The sequence below is a fragment of the Schistocerca nitens genome, chromosome 7 (assembly GCF_023898315.1).
Source record: "Schistocerca nitens isolate TAMUIC-IGC-003100 chromosome 7, iqSchNite1.1, whole genome shotgun sequence".
NCBI lineage: Eukaryota > Metazoa > Arthropoda > Insecta > Orthoptera > Acrididae > Schistocerca > Schistocerca nitens.
The window spans coordinates 217,208,768-217,224,378 of record NC_064620.1 but is presented as its reverse complement, the minus strand read 5'-3'; the positions used below and the strand labels follow the sequence as shown (position 1 = coordinate 217,224,378).

At 44.3% G+C, this 15,611-nt stretch overlaps 1 protein-coding gene across 1 annotated transcript in view; it reads right to left on the bottom strand.

Annotated features, from left to right (window-relative positions):
- The window catches only part of LOC126195010 (pancreatic triacylglycerol lipase-like), a 190,853-nt gene that overhangs the window by 22,053 nt on the left and 153,189 nt on the right, over window positions 1-15,611 (bottom strand). The window contains exon 7 of the mRNA XM_049933436.1: window positions 9,206-9,362. Within this exon, the coding sequence (XP_049789393.1) occupies window positions 9,206-9,362 (157 nt within the window). The remainder of the gene's footprint in view (window positions 1-9,205; window positions 9,363-15,611) is intronic.

The window sequence follows — 15,611 nt, the reverse complement described above, 5'->3', positions numbered from 1 at the left end:
CAATATAGAGTGCTCTCTTAAGAACTGAACCACTCTCACTTGCTTGGTCGTGAGATTAATGATAGTCTCGGAGGGAGCAATGGAAGATAGTCTCTCTATCATACGCTTGAATTTCGGTATACGACATCTGTTGGTCTCCCTCTATGCAGAGTCCACTGCCGCCTAGGTGTCAACCATCAGTTCATTCATACGTCCATGATGTGGTTAGCCAGCTGTAGACATTATTTGAATTTTTCTTTGTTAGTCACTTACAGGCAAGTGAGTGAAGTGTTCTCTTCCATACTGTTGCTAGGATGTCACATTTCTTGATTTTTATGGCTGCTACCAAGTCAGAGTGATCCATTATCTTAGTGAAGTTCGGCACCACACGTTATTCACAGCATGTCGTAAGGAATGCAAAGCCACTAAGCATATAGCTCCTGTGGTGGTATAGCTTATCATGTTTCTTCAATGCTTATCATCCTAGTAGAGATACGTAATGTGATTCTTCAACCTCTCCCAATGTGATTCATAATAAACTGTTTGTAGTTGAATGGCTGGATGTCAGTGTCCTAAAGCCGCAATCGTCATGGTGGCTATCAGCACGTAGTCTGTTTAAGAAGAGGAAGGAGATATCGTCTGAAGCTCTCTGCTGTAACAGCCACAAGTTCTTCCACAATACCGTTACTCATATATGAAAATACAGTGCCATCTGTCGTGAAACACAGCTACAGCTGTCAAGCCAACCACCATCGATTTCTCGTCACTCTGTTAGTATCAGGCATCAGCCCACGTCAGCTGAGGTAGCCTACCTTAAAATGGTGGCTTGTGGCATCATTCTCATCATGTCAACCAGCTCATGTGCCAAAGATTACAAAATATCTTTTGAAACTAATTATCTTGTAATACAATTTCAAATTACGCTGAAGATCAGTTTTAAGTGAGATTCAGTACATCAAAATAGAATACAGGGACTCTCAGATTGCTGGCTGTGTTCACATGCAAATCGAGGTGTTTCAGGAAGCATAGTCAATATCTTAGAAATTGGCAGTAAGGACTAATTCGAATAAAACATTTCATACAACGTGTCAGTTTTTTTTTTATTGGTTGCAGACATACTGCTGCTCAGAGAAAGGAATTTTCATTCCTCATGCGGGTATGCTGCTATGGGTTTATGTATTAATTATCACTTTTGTTTTGAGGTTCAAGTTGCGAAATTGTGCGTCTATTCTCATAACTGAATTTTTCAACTGTGATATATTGATCAATTATATTGTTTCGTTTAAGCGTGCCACATGTATTTACAGACGCTGAGTGTGCTGACGTATTCTATATTTGGAATTTGTACGTGTATAAATCTACATCTACATATATACTCCGCTAGCCACCAAGCGGTGTGTGGCGGAGGGAACAACTCGCGCCAGTCATATTTCCCCCCTCTGTTCCACTCGCGGATCACGCGAGGGAAAAGCGACTGTCTGAACGCCTCAGTACGAGATCTAATTTCCCTTATCTTTGAATGATGATCATTGCGCGATTTGAAAGTTGGTAGTAATCATATATGCTCTACATCATCGGCGAAGATCGGATTTCGGAATTTAGTGAGCAGCCCTTTCCGTTTCCCACTTCAAACTTTCTAGGAGATTTGTAACGTTTTCGCGATGGCTAAATGTACCAGTCACGAATCTTGCCGCTCTTCTTTGGGCCTTCTCAGTCTCTTGAATCAGACCCAACTGATAAAGAGTCCCATACAGACGAACAATACTCTATGACTTGACGAACTAACGTATTGTAAGCAATTTCCTTTGTTGAAGGACTGCATCGCTTCAGGATTCTACCAATAAACCGCAATCTGGAGTTCGCCTTGCCCGTTACATTTCTAATCTGATCATTCCATTTGAGATCATTTCGAATAGTCACACCCAGATACTTGACGGATGTTACGCTTCCAAAGACTGGACATTTATTTTGTACTCGTACATTAATGGGGATTTTCACCTTGTTATACGCAGTAGGTTACACTTACTAATATTGAGAGATAACTGCCAGTCATTACACCACGCATTTATTTTCTGCAAATCGTCATTGATTTGTTCACAACTTTCGTGTACTACTACTTTCCTGTAGACTACAGCGTCATCGGCAAACAGTCTAATGCCGCTGTCAATACCATCGACCAGATCGTAAAAAGCAGTGGACCTATTAGGCTGACCTGGGGCGCACCTGAAGTTACGCTTCTTTCTGTTGAAGTCACCCCATTCAGGACGACATACTGTTCACTGTCTGTTAGAAAACTTTCTATCCAACCGCATATGTCATCGGATAGACCGTAAGCGCGTACTTTTTGGAGCAAGCGATAGTGCCGAGCTGAGTCGAACGCCTTTCGAAAGTCGAGAAATATTGCAGCATAGTCTAGAAAGGTCATTATGTCTGAACACAAAATATGTTCCAGGATTCTACAACAAACTGATGTCAGTAGTGCCGGTAATTATGTGCATCCGATTTTCTACCCTTTTTTTAGATTGCCATGACCTGGGTCTTCTTCCAGATCCGTGGAACTTTCCGCTGTTCCAATGATCTCTGATAGATAATGGATAAGAATGGTGCTATATTTGTAGCATAGTCAACATATAATCTTACGCGGATACTGTCCGGGCCAGATGCATTCCTGGCGTCTAAGGATCTTAACTATTTTACAATCCCAGTTACACTAAACACTATGTCAGCCATCCTTGCGTGTATTCGATAATTGAAAGGGGGAATGGTGCTGCAGTCCTCTACCGTAAACGAGTTTTTGAAAGCTAGGTTTAGAATTTCGGCCTTCTGTTTATCATCAACCGTTACATTACCAGTACTGTCAGGAAGAGAAGGTATTGAATTATTTGTAGCACTCATAGATTTTACGTACGACCAAAATTTTTTGGGGGTATTTTTACAATCTGCATATAAAACATTGCTTTCAAATTTGTTAAAAAGAATCTCTCATTGACCTTTTGACAGCTGCTTTCATTTCGCATAATTTATATTTGTCAGTGGGGCAGTGACTACGTTTAAAACGACTGTGCAAAATTCTCTGCTTTCTCAGCAACTTCCTAATATGTTTGTTGTACCAAGGTGGATCCTTTCCCTCCCCTATATTTGTGCCAGGCACATACTTCTCTAGCACGTGGTGGATAATACTTTTAAATTCCGACCAAAGATGCTCAATGTCTTTGTGTACCGCGGTGAATGCTTGGAGCTGACAATGAAGATATTCATTAATGACACTTTTATTTGCTTTCCCAAACAAGAAAACTCTACGCTGTTTCTTTGTTTTTTTTGCAACTTCCACTGACATAGAAGCCACAGTGACATTATGGTCGCTAATACCTTCTTCCAGATCAACTTCCTCAAAAATATCAGGTTTGTTTGTCACCATGGTATCTAATATGTTCCCACCTCGAGTTGGTTTTCTAACCAAATGCTCAAGGTTGTATGTTGAGAGCGCTTCACACGAGTCTTTTCTTCTGCCCCCTGTGATAAACGTGTAATTTTCCCAGTCAATGAATGCCAGATTCAAGTCTCCACCTATAACTAATTGATAATTTGAATACTTACTTCCTATGTACTCAAGACTTTCCCTGAAACGTTCTGCGACGTTTGTTGCTGATGCTGCTGGTCTATAAAAACATCCTAATACAATCCTTGTCTGATTGACAGCTTTATCCAGACTAATTCACAGTCCAACCCAGTATCGATCCCAACTGCGTTTAAACAGCTTTTAACTGCAATGAACACACCACCTCCCATAGTATCAGTCCTTCCTAAAAATTGTCTAATCCGAGTACAAAATTTCACTGCTATTTATGTCTGATTTCAACCAGCTTTCGGTACCTAATACAATACTGGCATTGCTACTGTTTATTTCGGAGAGTAACTCGGGGATCTTTCTACAGACACTTCGACAATTTACTAACATGAGATTTAGCATATTTAAATCTTTTGGAATGACCTGTTTAGGCGAACAACAATTTTTACAGTTGGCACAACCACATCGGTGTCATGAACTGGTAATTTTTCAGGCCATCGGTTTGTTTCCTGTGGGGAGGAGCCTAATCTAAAAAACCCCCACGTGCACGCCACAAATAATGTTCCACATTATGTACGCACGGCCTCTATCATTATCTACAACGGATTCAACACCGTCGAGAAGGGGATGAAGGTAGACGATTGGGATTTGGCCGATGGTGAATTTCAAATAGCATAGTAATACTATTAATATTGCTTAACAACGAAGTCACTTTCACTGGTGATGTTATCAGTAAGAATCGTAACTTATATTGGTGTAAAACTCCACATGCGTTTGTGGGAGAGACATTTTCAAGAATGCTCCTCTGTAAATGTGTGGAGTGCCATGATGCCCGCTATGATCAGTTTATTCGGCCTTACTGCATCGTCTTATAAAGTGCTGTTTTCTACACTTTCTTGAAAATGAGCTTCCAGCCTTATTGGCTGTAGAAGGATGTGGAGGTTCTTCCATCATGATGAGGCTCCCACACATTCTAGTCATTCGGTGACATATCATCTAGATCTAATATTCCCCGGAAGATGGGTCGGCTGAACTCTTCAGTAAGAACCCCCGTATCTGCCGCAGAATCGTAATCTGCAATAAAAAACTGTGGTTCCCACTGAGTATTTTAAAGCTGCCCCCCCCCCCCCCACCTCGCAATCACGGGGGCGCGGTCGACTGAGGTATCATTGAATGTCCCGCTGCGAGACAAACAAATTTTAGAAATTTTTCAATGTTTTCAGTTAAAATGAACACCCTCTACCAAAATTTGAGGAATCGTGTTTTGCCCTAGCAAATTATTGCAAAAGTTATCAATACATTTCTACCGATGTTTCAATTAATTGATAGAACTAAAATATCGTTTTGCATATGTAACAAGTTACCTCTATCGAGGTATTTTCAGTTCATACAATGACTGAGATACGACAGTTGCTTCAAAACGCTTTTTAAAGAGTCAAAAATGAGTTGAACGCTGCACTTACTTTAGGCTGTGGGATTAGTTCATGAAAGGTACATAGCCCCCCCCCCCCCGCCCCCCACCTCCTCCCCCCCCCCTACACACACACACACACACAAAACCTATTACATCAGTGTGAATGAGAGGGGGTCCTTGTAATAAATATAAGTAATATTGGGAAAAAATTTCTGAGAAGGAAACCAAAAATGAAAACTTGCTTTACACGGAGGAAGATGACGTAGTCAATTTGGGTTAAGCTCAAATGGCTCTGAGCACTATGAGACTTCACTTATGAGGTCGTCAGTCCCGTAGAACTTAGAACTACTTAAACCTAACAAACCTAAGGACATCACACACATCCATGCTCGAGGCAGGATTCGAATCTGCGACCGTAGCGGTCGCGCTATTCCAGACTGTAGCGCCTAGAACCGCTCGGCCACCTCGGACGGCTTGGGTAAAGCGAAAGGTACGAAAAGAGATGCATAATTTCAAAAATTTTTAGGCTTTAGCTGAGTGTGTGACGTTATACTAGAACGAAGTTTTATGGTATATGAAAATTTCGGTTATGATGAACAAGGGTACTAGATCTGAAGGAGTCGATTTAAAGCAGATCGAGTGCTTCCAGTCAATCTTTGGTTGATGAAAAGAGTTGAGAACCCGACTGAATTACGAGGGGCTCTCAACAAGAAATGCAACACTTTTTCTCTGAAACCAGGTTGGTTTTATTCAGGAATTTAATAAACTATATTATTCCCCACTCTTTCGGCTACAAAATCATATTTTTCAACATAATCTCCATTCATGTGACTGCCCTACGCCACGTTACTGTGAGAGCCTAGAGCCTGTATGCCCGCATGGTACCGCTCTGTTGGTCAATGTCGGAGTCAGTGTTTTGCTGCATCAGTAACCTCCCCGTCATCCACGCGCTGCTTTCAGCAGAGTTCTTTCTTCAGTGGGCCAAACAGATGGAAGTCGAAAGGTGCAAGATCTGAGCTATAGGGAGGACGAGGAAGAACAGTCCAATGAAATTTTGTGAGCTCCTCTCGTGTGCGCAGACATGCGTGAGCCCTTGCGTTGTTGTAGAGAAATTCGTTTGTATTCTTGCGACGAGAACACGCTGAAGTCGTTTCTTCAATTTCGTGAGTGTAGCACATTACACTTCCGAGCTGATCGTTACACCATGAGGGAGGCCAAAAAACAGAATAACCCTTTCAGAGGTCGAGAAGGCCGTCACTATGATTTCACTGGCTGAGCTTCTAGTTCAGAGGTTAAAGTTGCTGTGGCGACACCACAGCGATTGCTCCTTTGTTTCCGTTTCGAAGTGATGAACCCATGTTTCATCGCCTGCGATGATGTTCGACAAAAAGTTGTCACGATCAGCCTCCTGATGCGCAAGCAATTCCGCGCAGAGAGTCTACATCTGCATCTACATTTATACTCAGCAAGCCACCCAACGGTGTGTGGTGGAGGGCACTTTACGTGCCACTGTCATTACCTGCCTTTTCTGTTCCAGTCGTGTATGGTTCGCGGGAAGAACGACTGCCGGAAAGCCTCCGTGCGCGCTCGATTCTCTCTAATTTTACATTCGTGATCTCCTCGGGAGATATAAGTAGGGGGAAGCACTATATTCGATACCTCATCCAGAAACGCACCCTCGCGAAACCTGGACAGCAAGCTACACCGCAATGCAGAGCGCCTCTCTTGCAGAGTCTGCCACTTGAGTTTGCTAAGCATCTCCGTAAAGCTATCACGCTTACCAAATAACCCTGTGACGAAACGCACTGTTCTTTTTTGGATCTTCTCCATCTCCTCTGTCAACCCACACTAATGAGCAATACTCAAGTATTGTAAGCCACCTCCTTTGTTGATGGACTACATTAACTAAGGACTCTCCCAATGAAGCTCAACCTGGCACCCGCCTTACCAACAATTAATTTTATATGGTCATTCCACTTCAAATCGTTCTGTACGCATACTCCCAGATATTTTACAGAAGTAACTGCTACCAGTGTTTGTTCCACTATCATATAATCATACAATAAATGATCCTTCTTTCTATGTATTCGCAGTACATTACATTTGTCTATGTTAAGGGTCAGTTGCCACTCCCTGCACCAAGTGCCTATCCGCTGCAGATCTTCCTGCATTTCGCTGCAATTTTCTAATGCTGCGACTTCTCTGTATACTACAGCATCATCCGTGAAAAGCCGCATGGAACTTCCGACACTATCTCCTTCGTTGTCCTTTATGGTTTTGTATTAGGTGGCGAGGAACCCAGCAGATACATTCCTTCGAGTATCCCAAGTAGTGGACGAGCTTCTCAGCATTACCAACAGAGACATCCAGTTGACCAGCGATGTGTTTCCCATCTGTCGTTCACCTCGAATGAGAGTGTCCGCACGTTCCAACATTGAGGGATTCACAGCTGTGTGTGGCCGGCTGGCACGCGAGAGATCGGACAAGTTAGCGCAACCTGGTTGCGATTACAGACTCCTGGGCCAAAACCTCACCATGCATTTGCTCACTGCCAGTTCTCCATAAACATTCTGCAACCGCATATGAACACCATGATGCTCCGGTTCTCCGCCAAAGGAAACGTACCTCCATTACAGAAGCCATTTTGAAGGCTACGAATAGCGCTGCCACTTATCGGAACTTCATGAAACTGCACTACTGGCCATTAAAATTGCTACACCAAGAAGAAATGCAGATGATAAACGGGTATTCATTGGACAAATATATTATACTATAAATGACATGTGATTACATTTTCACGCAATTTGGGTGCATAGATCCTGAGAAATCAGTACCCAGAACAACCACCCCTGGCCGTAACAACGGCCTTGATACGCCTGGGCATAGAGTCAAACAGAGCTTGGATGTCGTGTACAGGTACAGCTGCACATGCAGCTTTAACACGATAGCATAGTTCATCAAGAGTAGTGACTGGCGTATTGTGGCGAGCCAGTTGCTCGGCCACCATTGACCAAAAGTTTTCAATTGGTGAGAGATCTGGAGAACGTGCTGACCAGGGCAGCAGTCGAACATTTTCTGTATCCAGAAAGGCCCGTACAGGACCTGCAACATGAGGCCGTGCATTATCCTGCTGAAATGTAGGGTTTCACAGGGATCGAATGAAGGGAAGAGCCACGGGTCGTAACACATATGAAATGTAACGTCCACTGTTCAGAGTGCCTTCAATGCGAACAAGGGGTGACCGAGACGTGTAACCAGTGGCACGCCATACCATCACGCCGGGTGATACGCCAGTATGGCGATGACGAATACACGCTTCCAATGTGCGTTCACCGCGATGTCGCCAAACACGGATGCGACCATCATAATGCTGTAAACAGAACCTGGTTTCATCCGAAAAAATGATGTTTTCCCATCCGAGCACCCAGGTTCGTCGATGAGTACACCATCGCAGTCGCTCCTGTCTATGATGCAGCGTCAAGGTTAACCGCAGCCATGGTCTCTGAGCTGATAGTCCATGCTGCTGCAAACGTCGTCGAACTGTTCGTGCAGATGGTTGTTGTTTTGCAAACGTCCCCATCTGTTGACTTAAGGATCGAGACGTGGCAGCACGATGCGTTACAGCCATGCGGATAAGATGCCTGTCATTTCGACTGCTAGTGATACGAGGGCGTTGGGCTCCAGCACGGCGTTCTGTATTGCCCTCCTGAACTCAGCGATTCCATATTCTGCTAACAGTCATTGGATCTCGAGCAACGCGAGCAGCAATGTCGCGATGCGATAAACCGCAATCGCGATGGGCTACAATCCGACCTTGATCAAAGTCGGAAACGAGATGGAACGCATTTCTCCTCCTTACACGAGGCATCACAACAACGTTTCACCAGGCAACGCCGGTCAACTGCTGCTTGTGTATGAGAAATCGGTTGGAAACTTCCTCATGTCAGCACGTTGTAGGTGTCGCCACCGGCTCCAACCTTGTTTGAATTCTCTGAAAAGCTAATAATTTGCATATCACAGCATCTTCTTCCTGTCTGTTAAATGTCGCGTCTGTAGCACATCATCTTCGTGGTGTAGCAATTTTAATGGCCGGTAGTGTATTGGGACTAAGGCGGGAATATTCCATAGTGTCCCATAAAAAACTCAGCATCTTTTTCAACCAAAATTGGCCGAGAAAACGTGTTGCATTACTTATTGAACGCCCCGCGTACGTCACTGAGAAGGAGCCGTGTGGGCCAGCTTACGTGCGGGGGACGCGCTCGCCCATGGGCACGGGCTGGCCGCGGCACTTGCGCTCCTTGTAGCTGTCCCACGAGTCGCAGGGCACGGCCAGGAAGGCGTCGCCGGGAGCCGTGATGGACTCCGCGAAGAACTCGTGGGCGCGAGCGTGGCTGCACGCCTCTGCAACAAACACACTCTATGCATTCCACTCTGCGAGAGCTCAGTGAGTCGTCTCGTGCGTGTGTGTGTGTGTGTGTGTGTGTGTGTGTGTGTGTGTGTGTGTGTGTGCGCGCGCAAGTCATACCACAATACACCAATTGAAGAGAACGGTAAACGGTAAGAACTTCCGAGTAGGAGGAAGTGGTGCTTAGTCTTGTAGAAGATTAGCGTCCTGTCGATACTTGGTCTGTTGTACATGAAATGGGCATGGCGCACAGCACTGTGTGCGAGAAGTGCGAGCCTTAACTCCTGCTGACTTTGGACCTTGCATTGAAAGAATGAGTGCTCCAGTACTGAATGGTCGTACTAATTCTCCAGTGTATGTACTTTTTTCTGGATTTATCAGAAGGAAAGAAGATTATAGAGTTCACATCCCGTCGACAGTCTGGTCATTAAAGACAGAGCAAAAGCTCAGATTACGAAAGGACGGGGAAGGAAATTGTCTGTGGCCTTTTCAAAGGAACCATCTCAACGTTTGACTGGAGCGACTTAGGGAAATCACGGGAAACAATCTGTGGGTGGCTGGACGAGGATTTGAACCGTCGTGCATGCGTCAAGCATGCTAATCGCTGTGCCAGCTCGCTCATTGGGGATTAATCAGAGACGAATTGCTCGATAGTCACGGTAATCGTGTATGGGCTTTGAGCTTCCCCACCCAACAGTTATGAAGTCAATGCAAATTTGTAGGAAATTGTGTATTGGCATGCTTGATATTTCTTACTCAGTGGTTGATCAAATTAGTTTCAGGGTAAGTCCAACGGCAATAATAAATTTAAATATAGTATTTTTTTAAATATAAAAAACCATTAGCCACTGTGTCTGAACTAACAAAATAACAAATGTAATGATAGGATTTGTAACAGCAATGGTAGTGACAGCAGTGTAAATGCTAGGGATAGCTGAATAATAGGGTAAAGGGCTAAGACTAGTAACTAATTATAGTTTTCGTTGTATAAATGCTTTCCTAGTGTGGTCCATGGTACCAGGACATTTTTGAAATGGCCAATATTCACATAGGTTGGTAAGATGAGGTAATGAGCAGACATTGGCTTTGCTATATAACGACATTTCAGTATACAGGGTGAGTCGCGTAAGACTAACACCCCCTTTATTCCGGGGGCGATTGCACGTATCGGCATGCGGTTTTCGGCGAATCATAGCGGACTATGGGGCACATACGTTGGTACATGCACAATTATCACAACGTTTATATTGACCGAAATAATGAGGCAAGTACATGTTTTTTAAATGGGACGCTATACTTATTTTACCATCATTCGAACGCTCTGGAAAAGACGCATATAGTGGTGTAATACATGTTGCTATTGTGATTCAAACTTTGCTTAAAAGAGGGCGGATGAGGATTTACCTACGTAGCGTAGACCGTGTATGCTGCATAGAGCCAACGCCACCTAGAGGTGGCGTTGATGGAGCACGGCAACTCGGCCTGCGGGTCGCGCGAGGCGTGTTTACAGTTTGCAGCCGCTTCCGACCGCCTCGACTATCAATCGTACAATATTTCCCAGCATCTTTTAAGTGATGTTTGAATCGCAATAGCAACATGCGTTACATCACTATACGCGTCTTTTCCAGAGCGTTCGAATGATGGTATAAAAAGTATAGCGTCCCATTTAAAAAACCTGTACTTGCCCCATTATCTCGGTCAATATAAACGTTGTGATTATTGTGCATGTACCAACGTATGTGTCCCATAGTCGGCTATGATTCGCCGAAAACCGCCTGCCGATACGTGCAATCACCCCCGGAATAATGGGGGTGTTACGTCTTACGCGACTCACCCTGTATATGGTACAGTGGACCGTAAGACTTCGTGTGTTTGTATGACACGTTTTTGCGAGCAGTGTATCTGTCACGGCAGCTCGGAGGCTTTTTCTCACGATCACTCCAAAGTCGAGCGCCAAGATAGTTCCCAGGAGCAAGAAGAAATATTGAACATATGAAGCCACTTGTTCCGAATAAGACTGTAAGGATTCCAAAAAGGGAAAGACAAGTGCTGACCCGCAGTCTAAGGCGATACGCAAGAAGACATGTGAATTATGTGAAGTCGTGAATCAGTGCAGACTATTTTACACGACGATTTGAAATTACATGAATCTAGGATGTTGTTCAACAGCTCAGCGCATCAGATTATGTGCAACGAGAAACCTACAAATGCAAGTGCTGTTTGAAGAGCACTGAAATGCAGCAGTCATCATGAGTAAGGAGGCTCATTACAATTTGAGTGAGAAGGTCAGTAAACTGTATCCCTGGTATTGGGACAGTGAGAATTTACAGAAATTCACAGAAAACCTCACATATTGCAGCGTGTAACAGTCTGGGATAAGATTGCTATTTTCGCTATCATTGCCCCATAACTGCTGAAGATTAAAATGGGCCGGCCGAAGTGGCCGTGCGGTTAAAGGCGCTGCAGTCTGGAACCGCAAGACCGCTACGGTCGCAGGTTCGAATCCTGCCTCGGGCATGGATGTTTGTGATGTCCTTAGGTTAGTTAGGTTTAACTAGTTCTAAGTTCTAGGGGACTAATGACCTCAGAAGTTGAGTCCCATAGTGCTCAGAGCCATTTGAACCATTTTTTGATTAAAATGGTGGCACCACGATGGAGCTGAATGTTACGTTCACACAGTTAGCTCTTTTTTGTAACCACAACTGATAAAATGACGTCTACTAAACAATCAAAATGTATGTTCCCAGAAGAACGGTATAACCGCACACATGTTTTAGGGGCTGTCTCTATTGACATGCAATGTTTATACAACAAACCCCACACTTTAGCCAAACCAAAAAAGGCAACTAAGCAGAGAGTGGTAAAAACTGATCATGAGATGATGAAACTCACATGCTTGAAAACTAAATTCAAGGAAATGACATTTCCTATTTGATTTTATCTTTAAATCTTATGGTGCATTAAAATGACATGCATTTACCAAGTTTTAAATGTAATAAAATTACATTTACATTAAAATCTCATCCAGAATGGTTTATTTAAAAAAAATGTCCATTCGCTATAATTATTCAGCTTCTCCTTGCATACTTCAAGTCAAAATATTCAAAGTTCATTGGTGAACTGCTGGATATCAATGTTCAATGGGTGTGTGTTTGTGTGTGTAGTGAGTGAAGTATTATGAAACAATGTATGTATAGTGTGTGCAGTGACTGATAGTGAGACATGAGTGAACAGTGTGGCATTACATTATTTAATAAGTTATTTGTAAGAAAGGTATTGTACACCAGGAGTAAAATCTAATGATTGTCTCTGACTAGAAGTTTGTAAATATATGTGTATACGAATTAGTTTATTTTAAATTGGTCTAAACTTGTAAATACTTTGACATGTCCTATATCCTTGTAAAAAGGGATTTACAGATGAATAAAGTTGCTACTACTACTACTACTATTACTATTACCATTACTACTACTCCAATATTTCTGTAAGTGATCACCCTGCCATCACCAGGTCTGCTGATGAACTGACTGATTACTGAGGAATTTATGTGGAGGAACTTGTGGGAGCACTTCTGGTATTCACTTTACAACCAAAACGGACCAGAACTGCTGGTGCCACGTTTTTTGATTTTCTGTTAGATCCAATATTTAGTGGTTGATCTCTTGGTGTGTACAATAACTGATCTAACTTGTCGGCCAGGCGTCATTATTTCTTGAGTGATCCGTTCCAGTGCCTTGCTGGGGTGGGGAATTGCATTGTCTTTTTCTTGTTGTAGGGCAGCTGTCGTTATGTTGTGTCGTGCTGCGGCTCTTTTCTGTTTCTTCAGCCCGTTCTTGCTCGACTGGTCGTTGTTGGCGGGTAATTTGCTGTCCCCACTTCCACAAGGGGATTGCGTAATCGCATCCCCACCACTGCTGCGTGCCTTCGTCTGCTTGTGCTGTGGGTCATAATCTTGTCAGCCAGTTGCTGTTGCAATGCTGGCTTCACTTTTGGGACCAGTTCATTTTCCGACAACCTCCTTCTTTGGCTTCTTTTCCAAATGGATTTGACGCATTTCCATATACATTTTAGTCCGCAGCTCGTGGTCTTGCGGTAGCGTTCTCGCTTCCTGCGCACGGGGTCCCGGGTTCGATTCCAGGCGGGGTCAGAGATTTTCTCTACCTCGTGATGACTGGGTGTTGTGTGTTCATCATCATCATTTCATCATCATTGACGTGCAAGTCGCCGAAGTGGCGTCAACTAAAAAGGACTTGCGATACGGCGGCCGAACTTCCCCGCAAGGGGCCTCCCGGCCAACAATGCCATACGATCATTTCATTTCATACATTTTAAATTTTCTCGAACTGGCCACACGCTTGCCGACATACTTCGAGCATCGTGGTGTTTACTTGTTTCCCTGTCGGCATTCTTTGGAGGTGTGAGCGTCAGTGCATTTGATGTGACGAGGATCCTGTTGCAGTACTTGATCACATGTCATACTGTTGGCAGTTGAAGCAGTGCGAGGATTTGTCGAATTCTGACGGCATGGGATCGACCGTTATCGCCACATCAAAGAATCTTCTGATGCCGAAAATGTAGACTTTCCACATCGGCCAGCATGTCTCCATGAAAAGCCACACTGGCGCTCGTGTTCCATCTGTCTTCTAGTATAGTAAAAAATCACCATAGAGGCCCATATCTGCTGTTTCTTCCAGGAAGGCTCCCACTTCCATCATCCATGGAAGGCGTCTTATGATGATTTTGACCATATACCCACTCCACCTTCATCCAGTACGTGGTACCTTTGCAGTGACGTAGGCAGCTAGTGTTTGTTTGTTCCCTGTCGTCATCATTTATGGAAAGAGATGGTCATTGCCTTTCCTCATGCACTGAAGTGTTGCTGTGAACCTTCATTTTGAGTTCTCAGCAATCTCTTTCCTCAGCTGCGGCCAGCACGCCTTCCTATTGTCTTATATAACTACATCATAAGTGCGTCGTGCTTTTCTCTGTTTGCCAGCTGTATGCCCTGTTATGGCAACAGCTGGTGCTGGTACTGATGCTGTTTTTTCATTGCCAGTTACCACAGCTTGTGGCTGAAAATGACGACTTCTGTCGTTGGTTTGTCCTCTTCTTGTACTGAACGCCTTTGAGTGCTGCTGCAGGACTTCCAATTACTCCTAACAAAGGAAAATGACAATTTTGAGGTGCCTTGGTAAAGACCCCCTCCCCACCCACATTGCCTTGTTAACCTTTGCCACTGTCGAGCTCCTCACTCGACGCTCTTCCTGAGCAAACTGTCTGATTAGCGTCTGATGTGTCTGTATTTTTTATCTTATAAGCACCACAGGGCTTTTCCCATCTGACTTCTTCTATGAATTTATGATTTTTAGGATGGTGGTTCTTGGAGTCTGAGCTCCTGTATGACTTGACACATTGTCCTCTGGTTATCTGAAGATAATTTCCTCATGTGCTAGGCAGAGCTACAAAGTTTGTAGTATTGCCCTATGAATGAATAATGAGTTGTAAAGGTAATGACAGCTGAACAGGTTTTGATAGAAACCTGCTTCTGAGGGGTCATCTGTATTTCAATATTCCTTTGGAAGTGAATGTAGCACTCCATCTGGCGTAGGATTGCTGCTGTTTCGTTGCCCCAGTCTTCTAGAGAGAGGGGCTGAGACCATGAGCTGACTTCCTTGAACAGCTCAGTGATCTCATGCAACCCCTTTATTGTCTTGGTAAGTGGCGAAAGTATCATATGTTTCGCCACCTTTGTGGCCACCAGCCTGTTTGAGTAGCTGCCCCTGAGATCTCCCACGTTCTTGCAAGGGTCACGACGGTAGCTAGATGTTCAGTCTATGTGGCTGCGCTGGCACATGTTGGCGGCCTTCTCACGACTGGTTGCAGCGCATTCTGCTACTGCGAACATCTTGGCGCACTTCGCACCACGCACAGCAGCTTCCTTAGTCGTGGAGCATGGTGTGGCGCCCATTTCTTCGATGGTCGTGTGGCAGCTGGCGCGACCTCTGCACCGGTGGATTGTCTAGCCACTCTGATGTCTCCACAATATGTGCTGCAGCACTCAGTGTCAGGACACGACCCACTTCCACTCTCATTAGGTGGAGGGCGAGCCCTCCACAGCACAATGGTTTCACTGCCTGGCAGTCGCTTGATGGACCTGTGACCAAGTTTGTGACATGATTTCTCCTAGGGAGCATGTTGGTACTTGCTGCAGCCACACCAGCTTGTCACGTGCAGTCTGTTGTAGT